The sequence below is a fragment of the Giraffa tippelskirchi genome, chromosome 13, assembly GCF_054371585.1.
Source record: "Giraffa tippelskirchi isolate mGirTip1 chromosome 13, T2T-mGirTip1v1.2.pri, whole genome shotgun sequence".
NCBI lineage: Eukaryota > Metazoa > Chordata > Mammalia > Artiodactyla > Giraffidae > Giraffa > Giraffa tippelskirchi.
The window spans coordinates 38,277,148-38,299,163 of NC_137287.1; the positions used below are offsets into that span (position 1 = coordinate 38,277,148).

The 22,016-nt window shown below is 55.0% G+C and overlaps 1 protein-coding gene across 1 annotated transcript; it reads left to right on the forward strand.

Moving 5' to 3' along the window:
• The first annotated feature begins 83 nt into the window (after positions 1-83).
• SLX4 (SLX4 structure-specific endonuclease subunit) lies at positions 84-19,374 on the forward strand. The gene is made up of 17 exons (XM_081554919.1): positions 84-109; positions 2,357-2,494; positions 4,813-5,034; positions 6,203-6,247; positions 6,826-7,015; positions 7,846-8,058; positions 8,474-8,682; positions 8,795-9,108; positions 9,627-9,861; positions 10,239-10,327; positions 11,206-11,352; positions 12,179-12,348; positions 13,175-13,829; positions 13,944-15,360; positions 16,948-17,047; positions 17,611-18,027; positions 18,486-19,374. Exons 2-17 carry the CDS (start codon positions 2,431-2,433, stop codon positions 18,877-18,879), a joined length of 4,881 nt encoding a protein of 1,626 aa, XP_081411045.1. The 5' UTR covers positions 84-109; positions 2,357-2,430; the 3' UTR covers positions 18,880-19,374.
• The last annotated feature ends 2,642 nt before the right edge of the window (positions 19,375-22,016 follow it).

Genomic DNA, 22,016 nt, shown 5'->3' on the forward strand with positions numbered 1-22,016 from the left:
TGGGACGTGAGCCTCAAGGATCCCTCTGCGCCCGCGCAGCCGCAATTCTCCGCCGCGCATGCGCAGGCGCTTGGGTCGCCGTTGAGAAAGTGCTGCGGCCACGCCAGAGGTAGGAGGAGTCGGGCTTTGGGGCCGGGAGTCTGCACCGGGGAGAGGAGGTCCGGCCGCCTCAGGCCTTTCTCGCTCTCCTGAGAGAAAAGAGCCTTCCTTGCCCGCCGCCAGCCGCGGTTAGAGGCGGGAGCCGGGCTTGGGTAGAGGGGATCAGGGCTGTTTGAACGGAAGATGGGTGGGGGGATCCGGATACCCACAGGTCACGGCCCGGGCGTCCGTCTGGCGATCGGAATTCGCCGTCTGCCTTTGTAGCCGCCAGAGTCCTTGGCAGCCCTTCCCCAGGTAGCAACCCTTGTGTCACCGGGTTGAGGGAGGCGGGGGTCCGCCCCGCACCTGCCCATTCATTCTTTCCGCGTCTGCAGTGAGCCCGGCCGCGGTAGGTACCAAGCTGGGTAGGCAGAGTCCCCGGCCCTCTGGAAAGTTGCCGTCTCATTCGGATCCATTACTTCCCTTAGCAAATTCCGATAGAGCGCCTATAGCAAATACGCTGTTTTAGACTAGTACCGGCAGAGATGTCGCGACTCAGGACGGTGTAGAGGCTGGAGTTTCCTCCAGCTCCCACGTCCAACAGTTTGCTTGGCTTTACGTTTCAGGCGCTCAGACACGCATCTCTGCTTCTCCGTGCAGCCTTCTCACCCACCACTTTCTCTGGTGCTCCCGATCGTACCAAACTCTTTGCAGCTAATTCAACAGATTACTGTCGAGCACTTATGTCAGGCACCTTGTTAGCCAAAGAGAATACAAAATGAGCGCGTGCCCTCCTGAAATTTTGAGCTTAGTAGGGGACACATAACAAGCTACTGAATAAAAATATAAGAGCTAATGCCCTGGAACCACACAGCCTGGATTTGATCCCAGCCTGCCTCTTGAAAGGCTGTGTGAACTTGAGCCAGTTTCTTATTCTTGTGCTTGGTTCCTTGCTGTAAAGAAGGGATGTCAATAGGTCCTACGTAGTAGAGTTGTCAGAGAAGGCAATGGCACCCCACTCCAGTACTCTTGCCTGGAAAATCCCATGGATGGAGGAGCCTGGTAGGTTGCAGTCCATGGAGTCGCTAAGAGTTGGATGCAACTGAGCGACTTCACTTTCACTTTTCACTTTCATGCATTGGAGAAGGAAATGGCAACCCACTCCAGTATTCTTGCCTGGAGAATCCCAGGGACAGGGGAGCCTGGTGGGCTGCCGTCTATGGGGTCGCACAGAGTCGGACACGACTGAAGCGACTTAGCAGCAGTAGCAGCAGCAGTAGAGTTGTTGTAAGTATTAAACGAGTCAGACTTGTAAAGCACTTGGGATGGCTGCCTGCACAGTAAGCATTCAATAAATCTATTGCATGTGATTATAACTTGTGATAAATGCCACTGTGAAAACAGTGTGTGATGACAGAAAACAAATGGGAGTGGAGAGGGTTCAATTAGATAAAGACTGAGAAAACAAGCTTCTCTAAGGAGATGGAAGATGAAAATGAGCCAGCCATGCAAAGTAGATTTTAGGTGTGTGTGTCTGCCCCACTCTGGAAAACTAGATGATTAATGGATTACCTGGACCGTGGAAACTGCCTTATGGTATCTGAAATGAACTCTCTACCATTGGGTTATTCAGTTTTGATTTTCAAACTCCACTAAACTGTGCCAATATAAATAATCATGCCCGTAAGGCCCAGCCTTTGCATATGGGCAGCATTCTGGTCACTTGAGTTAGGAGAGTTGCTGGGGTGAGAGAACAGAGAAAAGTGACCTTTTTCTGATTTGGAAAAATTGGTTCTGTCAATGAAGGATGAGCCTGATGTATTCCTGTCTTTAGTTTCTTCCTGAGAATTCAAGTACACATTCCCTCTTTCTCTCTCTTATTATATTGCTTGCTCATAGAGCCTCTGAGAGCTGAAGGCCTTATACCAGAGATAGTTTTTCTGGATTCAGGGACCATCTTGATTCTGTGGCGACCACTTTTCATGGGATTCATTCACCAGACTCTGGTAAAAACAATACTCTTCCGAGATGCACACATTTTTCTGCCCATGGAAGAACACGCTTTGACAGGTCTTTAGGTCCCTCTCCCCTGTTGTGTTGTGGTAGCCTGTAGGATGATTAGTTTGTGTTAACCAGGCTATAGCTGAGTATTTGACAGGGGTATTGTTACCCTGAAGACTTTTCCCATATTCCACATGCTCTTGTACCTTCCTGGGAGAAATGGCATAAAATGACAATATCTATCTAATTACACTTAAATGCTTTTGGTTTTTCTCAGGTGAAAACTTAAATGGACCAAATGTGCTTTATCACCACGGAGATCCTGGAGAATCACCTGAGCACCAGGACCACATGTATTCTCTCTGGGAGGCATCTACTGGACAACAGACCCTCTCAGATGTGAACTTTAATAAAGGTAAGCTTTCAGTGTGCTGAACAAAGGTTCAGTTTGAAGAAAGACATTTTTAAAAATTTATTTATTTATCTTTCTTGATTGTGCTGGGTCCTCGCTGCTCGCGGACTTTCTCTAGTTGCAGTGACCCAGGGCTACTCTTCATTGCGGTGCATGGGCATCTCATTGTGGTAGCTTCTGTTATTCCAGAACACAGACTCTAGGCTCACAGGCTTCAGTAGTCGCCGCATGCGGGCTCAGTAGTTGTGGCCCGTGGGCCAAGTTGCTCTGTGGCACGTGGGATCTTCCCGGACTGGGAATCAAACCCACATCCCCTGCATTGGCAGGTGGATTCTTATCTACTGGACCACCAGGAAGTCCAAGAAAGACATTTGAAATCATTATGGAGGGAGGGAACAGTACCTCCTGCTCAACTGTGCAAACTCTCCAGGTACTACAGTGAGAAGCAGCGAGGAACCATAATGAAGCTTCCAGTGTGACTGAGGCCTGGCCAGGCTCACACTCGGGTTCATTTTCTCACCTGTGCACATGCCCCCATATCGACCCTCACTTCTCTGAAGACCAGCCTGAAAGCCTTCAAACCCATCAGATGATGGATGAGTCAGATGATGACTTTCAGGAACTCTGTGCCAGCTTTTTCCAAAGGGTGAAAAAGAATGGCCCCAAGGAAGTGTCAAAGGAAAAGAAGACACAAAAGGCCTCCAACGGCACCCAGATAAGAAGCAAACCAAAAAGGACCAAACCAACTACTTCTAAGAGCAAGACCCCACAAGCCCCCACTGAGAGGAAAACTCGCCCTGGCAGCCAGGTCCCGCGGACTCAAAAGCACGGGGCACCCAAGAGGCCAGAGACTGAACCAACTCCCCCCGAAAACACCGAGGGAGGTGTACACACTTCTGCTGGACTCCAGGATAGCACGTGGAGCACCCAGACAGGTAACCAGTCAGAACCTCTGCCAGAGAGGACACCAGAGGTGATTTGTACCATTTTAAACCAAAGATCAGAAAACTTTCTGAAAGCTAGTAAGTTTCTTTGGCTTTGCCAGCCATACAGTCTCTGCCGCAAACTACTTCTTAGATGATGTGTAATTGAATGGGCTGTGTTCCAGCAAAACTTCATTTACAAAAATAGGCAGCCTGCCCAAGACCATAGTTTGCTGACTCTTGTTTTAAACAATAGTCATTAAGAAAATATTCATAACCCTTGTATGAATTCTCTACATGATATATTTGGGGCCGTCTGCTCTTTCATTTTCCTATTAACGTTTACATCATGCAGTTAACATGAGTTTGTGAGGTTTTTTTAATGAACATAAAAATAATGCTCCTTCTCTCATTTTCTTAAGTTCATTCCAAAGTGGATAGGGTAAGCCAATTTGGTTAGGCTGCTGAGAAGATAAAAGGCATGTGCCATGGGGGTTTGAGTCCCAGGAGAATCTTCTTGTCCTTACTATCTCCTCCAAACACCTTTTATTCTTCTCTGTTTATTTGTTTAAAGCAACTTGCTCACCCTGCTGCCCTGGTCTATTAAACCACATGCTCAACATACATTCTTCATGCAGAACTGAAAACCAGCCTTGCGTATATAATGCAGCACAAGATCTTTGGACTCCTGAGTTCTGTTTCTAAATTTTTCTCACCTTCACTTTCTAATCTTAAATAACGTTTTTTACCTATGGGGTCAGCATGACCTTCCCAGTGCAGTGGTGATAAAGCCTTAGCTCACAGAGACTGTTCTACGGCTTCATTAATGTTATTGGCTTCAAAACGTTACTGGTCCTTCACGCTCCCTTTGAGAGTGTAGTGAAAGCTATGCTTGATTTCCCCCAGAACATTGCATTGCTCCCCCCAAAAACACACCTGCGAGGGTGACATGAAGCATCAGGGGCTGCATGGATCCCCCCAGAGGTCATCTTCAGACACCAAGTTAAAGGAGAACTTCTGACCTAGATAGATATAAGTGTTTGTCATTAATAATCTTTAATAACAGCTTTATAGAGATACAATTCACATTCTATAAAATTGACCCCTTTCAAGTGGATGGTTCAGTGACTTTATTCACAGAGTTGTGCAGCCACCCCCACCACTTAATTTTAGAACATGTTTATCACCTCAGAAATGTGCCCCCTCCCTTCACAGATACATATGGTGGGGGTATTTTTATCACCACAAACAGTGAGCCTACCAAAAAACAATCAGTACTTTAAAGTTATACCTAATGTAGTCAGTAAAGGACCCCTTTGAAATCTGAGGTCTTTGAAACTAGAACCTTCAGTTTCTCCTGCTAGAACTGACACATGTGAATGTTCTCCTCCTTGCCAGAGGCCACCACGGACAGCCTCTTGCAGCCCCCTCCTTCCTGTCTGACTGTGATGGCGCCAAGTCCCTCCAAACCCAGGACAGCAGAGCTGGTGCTCCAGCGAATGCAGCAGTTCAAGAGAGCAGACCCCGAGCGTTTAAAACGTGCTTCCGAAGGCTGCTTGCTCGAGGCTGCACTTGAAGAAAATGTCCCAAAGGGCCCTCAAGACGTCATGGCGGTGAACGGTATGAAGGGAGCGCTGTCTTCCCAACAGGGATGACGTTGGGGGGAAGGGGTCAGGAAGGAGCCTGCCTTCTCAGCCAGGGGTGGGCCTTCTTCCCCACGCTCTGCCTTTGACACTCTGGCCAGAGAACAGAGGGTCCCCTGGGTCATTTCTCACTTAGCTTCTTTGAGAAGATACCACTTCCTCTTTTTTTCATTTTGACTTCTTATTACAAAAATTTTCCCATTCAAAAGAGTCAGAAAAATATATTACAGTGAAGTCCCTACGCCCTCAACCTAGATTTAACAAACAGTGGACATTCTGCCACACCTTCTTTTGTCTCTATAAATGGACGCTTCTTCTGTACCATCAGAAAGCAAGTCATAGACATCATGACGCTTCACCCCTAGACTCTCCTACATAACCACAATTCCATAAACACATGTGATTCCAGAACACTGCCTGCTGTCTAGCTCACATTCAGATTTCCCCGGTTGCCCCAAGGACCGCTTCTGTAGCGAACTCTTTCTGAACAAGGATTCGTCACACGCTGTTTATAGCCGTGGCTCAGTAGTCTCTCTGGTCTAGACTCTATAACAGTCTCTTATCTTGTCCTTGTTTTTTGTGATACTGACTTCTTGAAAACGCTAGGACAATTGTCTTTTAAAACTCCCCACTTTCTGGATTTGCTTGTTTCTGCTTGGTGTCATTTAACCCCTTTCCTGCAGGGAAGTGCCATACGTTACACATTGCACCACCCCAGGAGGCTCGGACTGTCAGGTGGTGCTTTATCCCCTAAACAACAGGAATCCTCATCCCTGGTGAAAATACACAAAAGGAAAAGAAATAGGAAGAAACTATTGACAGATCTATAGCCAGTAAATCCGTAGTTTCCCAGTATTTACTTGCAGGTTTCACCTTAGGACTACTGAGCATTCTCAGGCTACCCCAAAGGCCCACGCAGGTGACACAGCGATGTGGCATCAGTCCTTGGTCCATGAGGCACCAAGGGGTGCAGAGGGGTCACTCAGCCAGTACATGAGCCCAGCCCCTGCCCTGCATGTGACTCAATTGTTTCCATCAGTCTTAACATCATACCCAGCAATAATCAGGAGAGATAAACCATTTCTTTGTTTAAAAAAAGTGCTGGACCAAAATGAAGTATGGTGCTTTTCTGGCTTTGTTCTCAGGACATGTCCTACGTGAGTGCCAAGGGTCTGCTCCAGCAACATCAGGTATGACAGGGCCACAACAGTGGGCACAGCCGCCTTGGCCACCATCCCAAGATTAGAATCAGTCCATCCTCTGGTCTGATGCCAAGAAAAACCAAGAGCAGCATTCCACTCTGACCTGGAAGGGCAAGAAAAAGTCAGAGCAGTAGGAGAGGTTAAGCTTTAAAGAGGAAACCTAGGATTCATTGAAGTAGGAGCCTTACAATCCTGGGATGCCCAGGGTTGCCACTTTAGCAGAAACGGGAAACAAAAGGCAAATTCTTCAGGCTTCTGATGCTCAGAGAGTGGTCCTGGACAAGCCGCATCGGCCTCGCCTGGAAGTTGGCCGAAATGCAGAGTCTCAGGCTCCACCTAGCCCCCCAGAGTGCCAGCCTCCCGACCTGCACTTTAATGAGCTTCCTGGGGGTCTTTGTGCCTGTTAAAAGTTTGGGGAGTACCCTGCTTGGTGTCCGGTCTCCCCGGACAGGGCCACACACAAGGTCAAGCGGTGCTGGGTCTGGGCTCCTCACGCCCCACCCAGTGTCCGTGCTCCGTGAGGTCCAAGGACGAGCTGGTCCTCATGGATGCTTGTGTCTCCACAGGGTGTGGGCCCGGGCTCCCTGCCACAGAAAGCGACACTGCGGTGGCCTTGGCCCTCCAGCAGGAGTTTGGGCAGGAACAGGCGTCCACACCCAACGACAGTCTGGAGGAGATGGGGTTGTTCTTTTGCCAGATCTGTCAGAAGAACCTCTCAGCCATGAATGTGACACGGAGGCAGCAGCACGTGAACCGGTAGGAGCAGCTCGGCTGTCACCTGTCTGCGCTCACCTCACCCATAGGTGTGACCAGGGCTCCGGGGGGAATCTTGAGATAGTACTTCAATATCAGGGTTGGTCCAGCCTTGCTTTTTTTTTAAACAGCTTGAGATATAATTTGTGTACCATACAATTCAGCATTTAAAGACAGTGCATTCAGAGTTGTGCAGCTGTCACCACAGTCAGCCCCAGACCCATGAAGCAGGCACCCCCATTTCCTCTTTTCCTCAGCCCCTGGCAACCACTCACCTGCCTTCTGTCTCTGGGGACTTGCCTGTTCCGGACATCAGTGGACTCACAATATGTGGCCTTTTGTGTCTGGCTTCTTTCACTCAGCAGAGTGTGTGCAGGGGTCATCCATGGTGTGCTGGCTCCGTGCTTTCCTCCTTTGTATGGTCTGATGATCATCTACTGTATGGATGGACCACATCTTGTTCATCCATTCATCCACTGATGGACATCTGTCTCCACCTTTTGGGTTTTGTGAATAGAGCTACTGTGAACACGCTTTTCATGTATTTGCTTGAGTATCTGTTTTCAGTTCTTTGGGGTTTGTACTTAGGATTAGAATTGCTGAGTCATATGTTGACTGTGGTGACTCTGTGTTTAATATATCCTTGCTTTCCTCAGACACCTTTGCTCACAGAAACCTAAATGCAGTGTCTGGAGGCTGACTGCAGGCTGTGGGGAGGGACCAGCTTGTGGGGGGAGCAAGCCTTGGCCCACAGCACGACCACGCTGACCTAAGGTCCATCTACAATCACATGACCAGGGAAGGGTGGTCCCACCTTTGCTGTCTTCCTCCAGGTGCTTGGATGAGGCTGAAAAGGCACTGAGATTTCCCATACCTCAGATCCCTGAATGCCCCATCTGCGGCAAGCCATTTCTAACCCTGAAGAGCAGAATCAGTCACCTGAAACAGTGTGCGGTGAAGATGGAGGTCGGCCCGCAGCTCCTGCTCCAGGCTGTGCGGCTGCAGACGGCTCAGCCCACGGGTGCCTCGGGCACTGCGGCACCCAGGTAAGTCAAAGGAAAAGGAAGAAAAATGTTGATTTTTTTCTTAAAAAGAAAAAGGCTTTTTGTAGTGGTGGAGGGCAACAGAGCGCTGATTCTGGAGATGAAACGCTTCAGAAGAAAACGGCATAGTCTCCACAGGGACTGGGAGGGGACAGAGCTCCGTCCTCAGAAGCTCTTAAACAGACCAGCTGGCATGGACTGGTTTCCACGAGTCCTTCCTGAGATCCTCTGGTCCCTAACAGTTTGAGCACAGAAGCTGCTGATCCTTCTGTATGTTGGATCCATGTTTACCCCTTTCCTCTCATTCCCCCCACCGAGGAGAAGGGGTCCAGCCCTCCCGGGTCTAGCGGGGACCCTCAGAGCAGGAACTGCTCACCCCTCTAGTCTCACTCACCTTTCGGTCTGGCTGCCATTTAAGCCTCAGCGATGGAGCTGGCTGTCTGAAGCGGAAGGGAGCCACCACCAAGAAGGAGCCACGGAAGAGGCGGAAGGTCACTGAGCCCGAGGCACCGTCTGAGGACCTGCTGGTGGCCATGGCTCTGTCCCGCTCGGAGATGGAGCAGAAGGCGGTGCCAGCAGCGCTCAGGCTGGGGAACGCTTTTGCAGAGAGGACGAGACTAGGAGCAGGTACGGCGGCTGAGGGAGGCGCTGAGAAGCCTGGCCGCATGGCAGCTGCCAAAGCGTCCCCTGGGGTCTCCGGTGGGAGGACGACTCTGTGCTGCTTCTGTTTTTTCTCCAGAGAAGAAAACCCGCAAGAAGAAAGCCCCCATGTCCCCCCCACAGCTGTTAGTCCAGGACGCGGAGACCACGGGCCGGCAGATAGAGGACCGCGTGGCCCAGCTCCTATCGGAGGAGGTGGAGCCGTCCAGCACACCTCCGCTCCCCGCCAGCAGGATTCTAGAGGAAGAGCTGGCCAGGGGCAGCCAGGCCCTGCGACCACCCAGAGGGGCGCAGAACTTGCTGTGGGAGGCCAGTGCCCTGACCGGGGCTGGGGCCCTGGAGTCCTACACAGCCAGCCTGGTGCCTCCCCTACTGCCCCAGCGGCCCACCAAGGTGTGCTCCCTTCCGGTGGGCCAGGTGGGCTCAGGGAGAGGGTGGCTGCTCCGGCTGCAGCACCAAGCACGGAGGGGAGGAAGCCGAGGGGTGTGGTGTGGAGTCCAGTGTGTTGTCTTTGCAACAACCAGACGGTTCACACAGTAGGAACAGGGAGGCCCACAGGTTTCCAAATGTGTTAAGATTCTGGAGAGTTCAGAATTATACCAGGTCCTACCCCAGACTGGTATAATCTGCCTGTGATGGGACCCAGGAGCCAGACAGGCCTGTGTACAGGTGTCTGGAATCGGCACTCACCTGCTTGAAACGATTTAGATGACGCGAGGAGGGCGGGGCCCCCTTTTACAGACGCGAAGGCCCCAGGCGTGGCCCCTGCCAAGACAGAGGTGCCTGCTGACAGGGATAACGGCAACAAGCTTCCCAAGTGGCTCTGGGCTGGGGCTCGCTCCCCAGGGGCCCTCGAGGTGGTGGCTGCTGTGGAGGCCACACGCTCACTCTGGCTCACCTACTTCTTTCAGGGTCTCACACAGGAGCCCATGTGGCTGCCACGGCCACCCAAGCCGCCAGAACTGAGTGTGGGAACACCCCCTTCTGCCCATGGCACCCACCCTGTAGGCCACAGCCTCCGGAGCCCAGCACCCTCCGCCAGCCAGAGGGAGCACCAGGCCCTGCAGGATCTGCTGGAGCTGGCGGGAGAGGGGTTGCCCGCCAGCCCGTGCAGCAGGGACCTGGCCGGCTCGGGAGGGGCTGCAGGTGAGACCCTGACCCTCAGGGCCTCCCCACCCCTATACCGGGGCCCTGATGGCCACTCAGGTCCACAGTCCCGGGTTCACCCTGTCTGACGGGAGGAGGCAATCTCTCTGGGTGCTTTCCTTTCTCCTCAAAGGTGAATGTGACTTAGGTGAGTCCGTCAGTTTTCCTCCAGCTTTGACTGAGGACAGAGCCTTCTGCCAGAGCGAGTGGTCGTGAGAGTTGATTTCGGCTTTCTCTCCCGAGTACAACTCTGTTGGGCGGGGGTGGCGGTGCAGGTGGCCTACGGGCAGTTTGCTTTCCATGACGACGTCCTTGGGTCAGCCTGGGTGATGCTCTTTTCCAGGTGGTTGATGTTTTTAACCTGCAAATCCTTTCAGGGATGGACTTGTCGCTCGGCAGCCTTCCACTGACTGGGTTTGTCCTGCCAGCCAAGGAGAAGTACCCGGAGGAGGGCGGCCAGGCTTTGGTGAGCATGTCTGGTCCTGCTCCCGGCTCCGTGGTCGTGGCTGCGATGCCTGTTGTATGTTCAGTGCGGCCGGCTCACAGCCAGCTTCCAGGTCCCTGCAGAGTCTACAGGCGCCTCTTGACAGCCTTTGAGCTGAGCCAGGCAAGCGCCCACCGGACCTCCTGTCCCGTCCGGGCTCTGCCATGAGGCTTCTGTCCCTTTCATTGTTGAACCCTAGGGGCACCTCAGTAGCCCAGCCCCGGGAGCCTACTCTGTCCTGGGGCCCAGGGAGCACCCTTGCTCTGTGAGGGTGCTTCATCCAGCCAAACGGGACTGACTGACTGACTTGTCAAGAGTCCTGGAGGCCTCCAGCTAACAGTTCGTGTTCTGTATTGGTGAATATGTGGGCTGGAAACTGGGTTTTCCTTAGAGAAGGTGTCATCCCGTCAGTACATCGGTATCAGCTGAGCACTTGTCATCAAGTTCTCCCTGGGGACGTGGCACATGTCAGAGAAGGGACATGGACTCCTTCCAGCCAGCCCCACAACTGCTTGGGCTCAGGTCCCACCTGGCACATCCAGCTGGGCTGGTGGCTTCCTCATGGAGACCTAGCAGCTGCTGACGCTGCCACCACATCCTGGTGAGGCCGTCACCCATGCCTCTCCACGCGCCGGGCCTCCTGTCTAGGCCAGGGAATTGGGTGGGACAGAGAACTTGAGAAAGGACTGGGTCTTGCTGTTCCCTGTCTCTGAGGGCCTGAAGGTAACTTCAGGGTGGAGCCCGACGTTGGACCTTGTGGGGAGCAGCAGGAGGCCCTGACTGGCCGCCTGTGCCCCATCCATTGGGTACCTGCATGGTTAGGGGGGCCCAAAGTGGCCACTCTCCCCGTCTCGTTTCAGCTTGCCCTCAATTTGCTGGTGGCTGACTTCAGTGCCATGGTCAACAACCCACACCTGAGCGACATCCAGTTTCAGACAGACAGTGGGGAGGTGCTCTATGCCCACAAGTTTGTGCTCTATGCCCGATGCCCACTTCTCATGCAGCATGTAAGTGCGTGGCCAGGTGGCCTCCTCCCCATCCTCTCTCTTTCCCCTTTTCCCCCTCCCACCCTCCCCTCTGTGCCCAGCCTCTCCCTCTGTCTTCCTGCCCCCTTTCCTCCACTCTCCACCCACTGCCCCGACCTGTTCTTCCTCTGATGCCATCAAGGTTCTGCTTCCCTGGAGAAGACAGGTTTGAGGTCAAGAAGTGCTATGAGGAGATGAGCTCAGGGTTGGGAAACGTCAGATTTCTTGTTCCGTTGAATAAAAATCCTTTTTCCCCAGAACTGTTTCCTTTTCCTCTATTTACATATCAGTAAAGTCTTATAATCACCTTCTGTTTTTTTCTGCCATGCCATGTGGCTTGAGGAATCTTAAATTCCCCAACCAGGGATTGAACCCTCACCCTTGGCAGTGAGAGTGTGAAGTCCTAACCACTGGATCACCAGGGAAGTCCCTAACTGAACTCTTTAAGGCTGAGCTGCTATGACATTTCTGTGTTGTCATGTCTTGACTTGAACGTGTCATGGACTTGAATGTGGCATCGCAAGAATCCCAGAACCTGCTGTCAGTCTCGTCAGAAAGTTCTAGTGCCTTTGATAAGCTTGTCAAGAGAGGACTGACTGGCTTCTTGAGCCTCTATCGCTGACTTGACTTTGGAAACAGCAAGTTTTTGTGCCCTAACCTGCAGAATTCCTGGTCAGCTAAACGGAGTGACTCTGACTAATGCCTGTCCTGGGACAAGATCCGAGGCTCCCAGAACCTCCTGAGGCCTGTTTTGCCCCAGGTCATGGCTGTCCCGTCAGTAACTCTTCCATGTGCATCTGTCCCTCAGGTAAACAGTGAAGGCTTCCTGGCCGAAGAGGACGGCGACACAAGGCGCCAGCGCGTGCTGCTGAGTGATGTCAGCACCGAGGCCGCCCAGGCCTTCCTGCACTACCTCTATGCTGCCGACACCATCCTGACTCCCCAGCTGGCCCCCGACCTGCGCTGTCTGGCCCACAGGTCCGGGCTGTTCTTTCCACTTACTTGGCTTTTGACAGTAACCGACAGGGATTATCTGGTTGATGGCCTGTGAGAGGTCAGGGCTGAGTCCTTCCTGTACCTTGTAATCCCAAGTGTATGGCCAGTGGTGACCTTGAACAGGGTGTACTGACCAAGATTCTGGCCACAGGGAACACTTGGAGGAGAGCCCCGTGGCTTTCGCTCGCTGGGAGTGATGAGAGGGTGGTCTCAGCCCGCACCCCCAGCACCGCCACTCTTCGGCAGTTCCGCCACCGGAGCTGCCCAACAGCCGCCCCTCCAAGGCCCAGAAGGTAGATGTGAGCAGGATGCTTACTCTGACGCCCCTGACGCTGCAGCTGCCCGGTCTCTCCACCCCTGTGTCCTGCTTCCTGACAAGGCCTCTGGGGTGGAACCTGGGGAGGAGTGGGCTCGGCCTCTGGGGTCTCCAAGGCACCGATGGGATGGCAGAGCGCCGGGCAGGCGGGCGCATGTGTCTGAGCTGATGCAAACCGGCCTGGGCGACCTCGTGTGTGTCAGTCCAGTGCTTTGGGTCTGGTCACAGAACCACCCAGCCCCACGCTCCCTCCTCAGCCCATGCTCAGGCTGCAAAGTGGGGCTAGTGGGCCCTCCCCAAAGGCTGTGTTTCTAGAGCTGAGTGGCCTGGGGCATTGCTGGGCATGGACATGGGCACTGTCTCCGCAGGGGAGTAGGGAAGGGCCAGGGAGAGTCATGGCCATCCCGCCCGTGAGGACTCCCGCCCCAAGCCTCCTGAGCCAGGGCGCTGCCTCTGTGCAAGGGGCGGTGACGCATGGCTTTCCTGTTGCAGGTTTGGAGTGAGTGAGCTTGTTCACCTGTGTGAACAAGTGCCCTTTGTGATGGATGCAGAAGGTGGACAGGGAAAGGAGCAGGAAGACGAGGATGCTGACGGCAGAGTGGAGACTTTCCGAGAGCTCCTGCGCTCTGTGTGGCTGGGTGAGGAGGAGGGAGCAGAGGCCCTGCTGAAACCTGAGGGCCATGAAGAAGACAGAGAAAAGGTCAACGAGGAGGAGATGGAAGAAATTTATGAATTCGCAGCTACTCAGCGAAAGCTGCTCCAGGGGGAGAAAGCTCCAGAGCCAGAGGAAGAAGCCGACCTGCTCGGGGAGGACGGTCCAGTTTCTGGGGAAATCCTCACAAGCATTCAGGATAAAGAACAGCCAGAAAATGCAGAGCAGGTGGAATTATCCAGGCAAGGAAGAGATGAGACCCCGGCCAAATGGGGAAACATGAGACCGTCCACACTCCTGCCCCCCAGCGACCAGGCTTTGAACGGGGAGGAGAAAGCAGAGATCCCAAAGGGAGCAGTGTCTCCTCCCTGCTCCTCCAGCCCCGCCCAGGGCCAGGAACAGAGGCAGGAAAGCGCCCCTCTGTGCCCAGCTGATGATGATAACGATCAACAGCCTTTTTCATCACTTCAAGCTGGATACCCTGAACTCTGCCAGGTGATGAGCGATCGGGAAGGAAACAGGACCATCCAGGAAAGGGAGGTAGAGGGTTTCCATCCTCCTGCCCACCAGCAGGCACACCCCTCATACTCATGCTTCTTCCCACCACAGCCCCATCAAGGCCGGAGTCCTCGCCAGCCACGTCCTTGCCCTCATCGCCCCAGTGACCTGTCCCCATCGATGCCCCAGTTGCAGGGCAGAGCTTCCAGCCTGGCCTCCCCCAACTCACCACCGAAGCCAAAGAGGGCCAGGCGCCTTCTCTCATCATGTGAGGACCCAGGCCAGAAAGACAAGGAATGTAGTTCCGCATTGGAACGCAGATGTAAAGGGGTCCTGATCTTCCCAGAAAAATCTCCACCCGTGGATCTAACCCGGTCAGGACCTGGCTGCCGGAGCTCCAGGCCTCAGACCTCTCCCCACGGTGTGAACAGAGAAGACGAGGTGATTCTGTTACTGGATTCAGATGAAGAGCTGGAGTTGGAGCAAACCAAAGCAAAGTCATTTCTGAACAGTCCCTCAGAAGACAAGAAAGTTCTGGAAGTCAGTGCCAAGTCCTCTGAACTGTTTTCCATCATCGACCTTGACGCGGAGCAGGAGCCTCCCCAAAGCCCAGCAGGAAGCCAGGCCCCGCTGCCGCAGGAGGTGGAGGGACGGCTGGGGGCCATCGCCGACGAGGACAGCACCACGGACACCTCGTGGCTGGTGCCCGCCACCCCACTGGCCGGCAGGAGCTGCAACTGTTCATCGCAAACCCAGATCACAGGCCTCGGGGCCAGGCCTTCAGCAGATCCACTGGCTCCTCCCAAGCCCAGGGCCCTGTTAGAGAACAGGGACGAACCCAAAGCCACGAATAAGTTTTCAGTCATTGTACCCCAGACGTCATCCCCACGCCTGGGCCCCGCCGCTCCTGGAAGCTCTGATGGTAGAAGGCAGGTCTGCAGGAGCCCATCCAGCCCCCGCCGCAGACGCCACCCACGTGCTTCTCCTCTGGCTCCCCATCCCGTCTTAGAAGGCCTTGCCGACCTCCCCGGGGAGCTCACGAGGTGCCCGCCTCCTGCGGAGAGCCCGGCAGGTCAGGCTCCCGTGAGTGAAGTGGTGGAGGTGGAGGACAGTGAGGATGAGCAGGAAGCAGCCTCCCAACAGGCGAGCAGCAGCCCCCTGCTGGACGGCGACCCCCCGATTGCAGCCGAGGACTGGTGCTGGCACATGGAGCCCCTCTCACCGATTCCCATCGACCACCTGAACCTCGAGCGGACGGGCCCCTTGAGCACTAGTAGCCCCAGCAGCAGGGCCTGCCGCTCCCCAGCACCGCTGGGCACCACCCCCATCCGAGGGAGCTACACTGGCCGGAGGAAGTCTCGAGAGAAGTCCTCTGGGACCAGCTCCCCTGGGAGCCGCCGGCAGAGCTTTCTGGACTCAGCTCTATGGGATGACTGGAACGAAGATCAGAGGTCCTCAGAGGCTCTTCCTCTGCCCCAGACGCCGCGTGCAGATGGAGCCCAGAGGTTACCCGAGTTACAGACGCCACGTGAGTAGTGGGAGGGTTTTTGTCTTTGTTTCACACTGAGGGGCGTGAAGAGTTATAATGGCAGCGAGGGGCAGCCAGCCCTACCCTGCCTGCCTGACCTCCACTGTCAGGGAGGAAAGGCCTGCTGTCAAACAACACTTCCTAAGCTAGTAAGTGGGGGTGTCCTAAAGCTGCCTGGATCCTGCCGCTCACCTGGGCACCTGTTAAGGACCCCTGTCTGCGGCCCCACTCCAGAATACCTCACCAGCACTTCAGGGAGACTGTGACAAGCCCCTCAGGTTCATCTTAAGAGCAGACACGTGTGGCTCCTCAAGTAGTCAAACAATTGCCATTATCACCAGGTCATTCCACTCCAGCGTTCAAAGGACTTGAGATTAGGACTCAAACACATCCTGTACACTCACGTTCACAGCAGCACTATTCACAACAGCCAAAAAGTAGAAACAACGCAAATGTCCATCAGTTGATAAGTGAATAAAAGGTGGTCCATCCAGACAGTGGAATATTCCCCAGCCATACAAAGGAATGAAGCTCAGACACAGGCTACAACACAGATGAACCTTGAAAACGTGGTGCTCAGGGAGAGAAGCCGGACACAAAAGGCCACATGTTGTATGATTCCACTTATGTGAACTGTCCAGGTGAACAGGCCCACAGAGACAGAAAGTGGATGAGTGTTCGCCAGGGGCTGTGGGGGCGGAGAACAGGGACAGACCAGCATGGAGCTTCCTCTGGGGAGTGAATGTTTTAGAACAAGAGGGACGTGGTGGCTGCACAACGCTGTGAATGTTCTGAGTGCTACCGAACGGTTCACATGAAAAGTTACGTGACTTTCATCTCAACAGAAAACCAGGACAGGTTCCACCCCAGAGCTGCTGCTTCAGGAGATCTGGGGTGTGACCAAGAATTTGCATTTCTAACAGGTGCCCAGGTGGCATGTGAGAACCACTTTGGGAGACTTGAAACCCGGGGATCTTAAAATCTGAGGGGAGATTCACAGGGGTGACAGACTCTCTGAAATTATATAAAGAACCTTGTGCATTTTTCAGGAGACAGAGCCTGTTGTTTTCATTGGTGTCTCAAAGGGCTCCATGCTCATAAAAAGAATAAGAACCAAAGTCCAGATGTACCTAAGTTGTCCCTAAGTTGTCTTTTAAATATTGATAAAAAAAAACAAACAGCATTACTAAGATATTATTCACATACCGTAAAATTCACCCTTTCAAATGTACAATTCAGTACTTTTAATACAATATTCTACAACTGTCTGATTCGAGGATGTTTGCATCATCACCCAAAAATAAATCCTGTCCCCATAAGCAGTCACCCCACTGCCCCTTCAGCCCGACCCCTGGCACCCACTTACCTGCCTTTGAGCCCCTAGCAGTGTCAGCACCACGGAGCCCTGGCCTTCACCGTGTGCCGTGTGATGCTTCCTGATGGGAAGACAGGATGCCAGAGTCAAGTGGGGAAGGGTGGACATCACTGCTCTCCCAGAGCGAGGGCAACTCAAGCAAAGTATCTGGGTGACACTCCAGAGTCAGAAGAGGCCCTCCTGCTGAAACATGTTTCTTTTGTTCTGTACAGAAGGTGCTGATCAGAAGAACTTGCCCCCGAAAGTGCCCATAACCCCAATGCCAAGGTACTCCATCATGGAGACTCCAGTGCTGAAGAAAGAGCTGGACAGGTCAGTGTCATTCTGGAAAGCTCGTTCTGAGCAGACCCTCCCTCCCATGTGTGTCCAGGCTCAGCGAAGTGGGGAACAGGAGGGTCTGCCTTGGGGGTCCACTCTGGGCTCTGGTGTCAGGAGCCTCTAGTTGGTGGGGGCTGTGCGTGACTCCTGGCTCTTCACCTACTGTTCCTCATGTGAGTCAGGGCTGAGAAACATGCTCTTCCAGGTCACTCGCTGGGGACAGGCCTCCACGTGCCACATGGGTGGGAATGGGACTCTTGCCTTAACAGTCTGAGGATGGAGACCCAGTTTTTTAAAGGAACATCACAACTATCACATTCCAGTGAATTCCACTGTTCACCCTGGGCCCCAGGGAAGTCCTTGCTACCCCGCTACTCACAACTCAAAGTGTGGCCCTTCTGGAATATTCCTGAGTCTGCTCTGTGGGTATTCAGGATGGATACCGAGCTCTGAATGCTCATGAGTCAGGCATTTAAGATTCAAGTACACAAAGCCACCAATTTAATTTGTTGATAACTGTTTGCTCTTTGCTGAAGTGCACCTGTTTCCCCATTCAGGTTTGGGGTCCGCCCTCTGCCCAAACGCCAGATGGTCCTGAAACTGAAGGAGATATTCCAGTACACTCACCAGACACTGGAGTCAGACTCCGAGGACGAGGGCCAGTCTTCACAGCTGCCCTTGGAGGCTCCCTGCAGCCAGACCTACACCACCCAGACCTCCAAGGCTTCAAGGGCAGCTGGCCATACCCAGCTGGAGGCCCCTCCTGGCTGCGTTCCCCAGAGGTCCAAGGGACCAGCCAAGACCAAGGGCCCCCAACATCACAAGCAGCAGCCTGGTGGCAGCATCTCTGCCCTGAGCATGTCACCAGCCAAGGAGGAGCCTTTGGACCCTGGTGGGGACGCCCAGCTCCCGGCCTCCCAGGAATCCACGGCCACCTCTGTGGACAGCAGGGACAGCTCCTGCAGCTCACAGAGGTAACCACATGAGAGCACAGGGCCAGTGGCTTCACAGGTCCTCTGACCAGTGAGCCTTGAGAGTTGGCGTAAGCGAGGCTTGATGGCCAACACTCAGAAATCCCGGTTGCCTTCTGGGTTTGGACGAAAGGAGACTGAGGTGGGGTTGAAGGTCAGCCCCCTGTGGGCCTCCCAGGCAGACCTCTGGGGCTCCCACATGCTCGCCCACAAGTGGGGCCAGCCTGGTGCGGCTGCCCTCGGCAATAGATCCTGGCTGAGGGCGTGGTCCTGCTCAGGCTGGCAGCTACAGTGCCAAGGACAGCAGCCTAGGGCTTCCTGCCATCCCGGGGTCATCCCTGCCACGTGCCAGGCTCGCAGGGGATGCAGACACACACTCCTGCCCTCAGAAAGGCTCCTGGTCTTGGGGTGGAGGTGGAAAGAAGGGGTGTTGCAAGGTGTTACCGTCTGGTGCTTTTCAGCTCTTCCTGTGAGTTTGGAGTGGCCTTGGAGTCTGCGGGAGAAGAGGTGGCGGGCGAGGAGGTGGTCAGCGCCTCGCAGGCGGCCGTCCAGGCAGTGGCCACAGAGGAGGCCGTGCGGCGCTATATCCGCTCCCAGCCAGCCCTCTACCGCAAGGTCCTGCTGTACCAGCCCCTCGAGCTGGCAGAGCTGCAGGCCGAGCTGAAGCAGCAGGGCATCCGCGTGGCCTCGGGGAAGCTGCTGGACTTCCTGGACACCCAGTGCATCACCTTCACCACGGCTGCCACCCGCAAGGAGAAGCTTGGGAGGAAGAGACGGCAGCCCGTGGGCAAGAAGAGGGGCAGAGCCAGCAGGCCCGCCCCTCACTCCCCAGTCCCGGCTGTCAGCAGCCTGTGAAGGCCTGCGGCCCCTGTCCATCCACAGGCCAGGCCCCCGTGGTGCTTCTAGGTCTTCTGACCACACTCTTCCCCTGTGAGTGACTGCCCTGGAACAGCCTGCTTTCAACATCCTGGAGTGTCCTCAGAGTGGTCTGCTGGATTTAGGGCCCATCCGCCCCCTCCACTGGTGCCCACTGTTTGTCTCCACGTGTGTCAGGAGGGGTGATGGGCCACTGCCAGCTGCCAGGGTGAGGCCTGAGTCGGGCGTGTCTTCCACTCTGTCCACCAGTCACAGGTGTCCGTGTCCTGAGACAGGCAACAGGTCCAGCCTGCCCCTGCCCTGTCTTCCTTCTCAGTCCTTGGGCCTCCACCAGCAGATTGACTGCCCAAGGCCCCAGGTGCTCTGTTGGCCCAGCCTGCCCAGACACCTGTCATTGTCACCAGCAGTCTCCAAACCGGACAGTCCTGAAGGCCAGCACAGTGCGTAAGCCCCCAAATAAACAGTTCTTTGTTATCTGGTTCTGCCAGTGTGTGTGGTAGCTGCGGAACGCAGGTAAGGGCTGGAAAAGAAGAAAAGTTTGGTCTCTATGTCCTTGTGAATGTCTCGTCTGTTTCAAGTACAGTGCAGTTCATTTTCTATGATGTGCAATAAAAACATAAAGGCTTTACAGAAAGCTTCTAGATGCCACACTCCAGTAATGGGCTGTGGGGAGGGGCCCCCAGCACCCCCACACGGTGTCTGCATCTCTAGGGGACCCAGGCCTGCTGGTTATTACAAATAGAGGTTTGTTCCCTCATGCACATGCTGCCACCCACAAGTCCACAGTCAAGAGTCCTCAGCAGGCGCTGAACTCCGCCCTCCATGCTCCCCCGCCGGTTTGTTACCTGCAGGCTCACCCGCAGGCTCACCCGCAGGCTCCATCCCCCCTGGGTCGGAATCTGCATTTTAACAGGGTGAGTTTGTGACGCTTGCTCTGGCCCAAGTGCTGGGCCCTGTGGAGAAGTGGGAACAGGCCGGCGCCTCTGGTCACCTAGTGGAGGCCTGTCCTTTGCCGGCTGTGAGAGTCAGTGCTTGGGGTGGCCCAAAGGGACAGTTTCCGGAAGAGGGGTTTGTGAGCTGGGCCTCAGCGGCATGCAACATTCAGGGAAGTGAGATGGGGCTTCCTGAACATGTATTGTGTGTCCTAATTCGTGACCAGGCAGAGGGGGACCCAGCCTTCCCCGTGTCTGCTGCCCGGGGGCAGACAACAAGAGAGAAGCAGGGTCTCAGATCCCCGCTTGATCAGACCGAAGAAACTACATGTGTTTCTTGTATGAAGGGGCTGAAGCCTCCTCCCATGTGGGCTGTGTTAGTGGAATGAGATGAAGTCAGGAGGAGGGAGCTCCTCACCTGGGTCGCTGGCTGGCTGGGAGACCCTGCAGCTTCAGGTGCACAGTCCGGGATTGGGGATGGGGGTCCTGGGAGCCTCCTTCTTCAGACGGCATCCCGACTCCCGTAACACTACCAACTCCAGGTGGATAAGGAGGCATTGGGGGAGAGATTAAAGTTGATAAAAAGCCACCAGCTGGTGAAGGCAGGGAAGGTGGGCCTGGGGGCCAAAGACCCTGAAGACCCTGGCCTGTGTGGTCTGGCCGAGGCATCCCTGGAGGCCAGCAGGAGTCAGCCTGAACTGAGTGCAGAGCATGGAAATGCGGTTAAACCAGCCACTACAGCAACGACCACTACATCCAGCTAGTCGGCGGCGCCTGGGACAGCATGACTTCCTAAAAGAATTAGACTCGAATCAGGCATGAGGGACTAGGTCCAGCTAACTGGCTGAAAAGGAGCCAGTGATGAGGAGCTGTCCTCTCCCACCGCCCACAGGGAGCCCAGAGGCCCGGCCGGCCAGGGCCTCGCAGGCAGCAGGCACAGTGTCCCACCCAGCACGGGAAGGATGCACACATTGGAGGAAACAACGGGATGCCCACGCTGCACTGGGATGTGGTCTCCCGGGTGGGTCCCACCTCCTGTGGCCTGGCCTCGGCCTGGACAGGGCCACTCACAGCAGACGAAGGAGGGCCACAGCCCAGCTCGAGCCGGGCCCAGGCAAGGGGGTCCCAGGGGCCTGCACAGCCTCAGAGAGGCCCCTGCAGGCAGGAAGCCTCAGGCTGTGGCCAAGCTGGGAAGGGCCTGTCTGGTGGACCACAACTCCGGGTGGACGGAGCCCCAGAGTGAGAACCACCGTGGGAGACGCCCACCTCAAACACATGAACACCCCCAAGAGAGCCAGGAGAGGGCCCTGAACTTGTCAGAGCAACCGGTGGAGGCAGCCTGGGGTTAGGACCTGCCGGCCACGGGCCATCCCTTCAGGGACGGGTGGGGGGATGGGGGTGGGAAGTCAGGGGCAGTGCCTACTCGAGGTGATCCCGAGATCCCCATAGAGGATGCTGCTTCCGCCCGTGCCCAGGATCCTGAGCGGTGGAGGGAGGAGCAGAGCGGCCTCTCAGCCTCTGCCTCATGACAGGCACCCCCAGGCCCCTGCGGTTCCCACATCCTGTGGGCGCCTGCTCTCAGACGCCTCGGCTGCGCCGCTGGAGGAGGTTGCAGTCACTAGTCTGCACTCTGCCTGCCTGCGCCCCAGGGGCTCCTCGAGGGCAGCCACTGTGTGTCCCCCCAACACCCGGCCGGCACATGAGAGGGAGGGATGGGAAGGGTGGACAGGAGGGTGTCCCAGTACGAAGCACTTCCGATCTGCCACCCTGGCTCCCCTCTCCCCTCCATCACCCACGCAGCTCTTGACAACACAGGCCCCCCCAACCCACACACACACAAGCCGCTGCAGGTGTCTGAGCCTTCCATCCTCCTGCTCTGCAACTATTGCTGGCTCCCACCTGCTTGCAGAGGGAAGCTGAGGCCCCCTCCCGTCACTCTGCCCCCACGTCATCACCTGCTGCTCTCGGTGGCTTCCCATCGAGTGGTTTGCTCCCTCTCAGTCACCAGAGGATGTCCTGTATTTCTCCTCCTTTGTAATTTTCTCATGTTCACGCTGAGCCATGTCCTTCCCCATCGAGGCAGCACGTGTGCTGAGGTCCACCTCCAGGGGCCTGAGTGAACCGCCACAGCCTGGTGTTTCAGGTGCAGCTGACCTGCCTCAGGGACAGGAAGACACTTCGGGG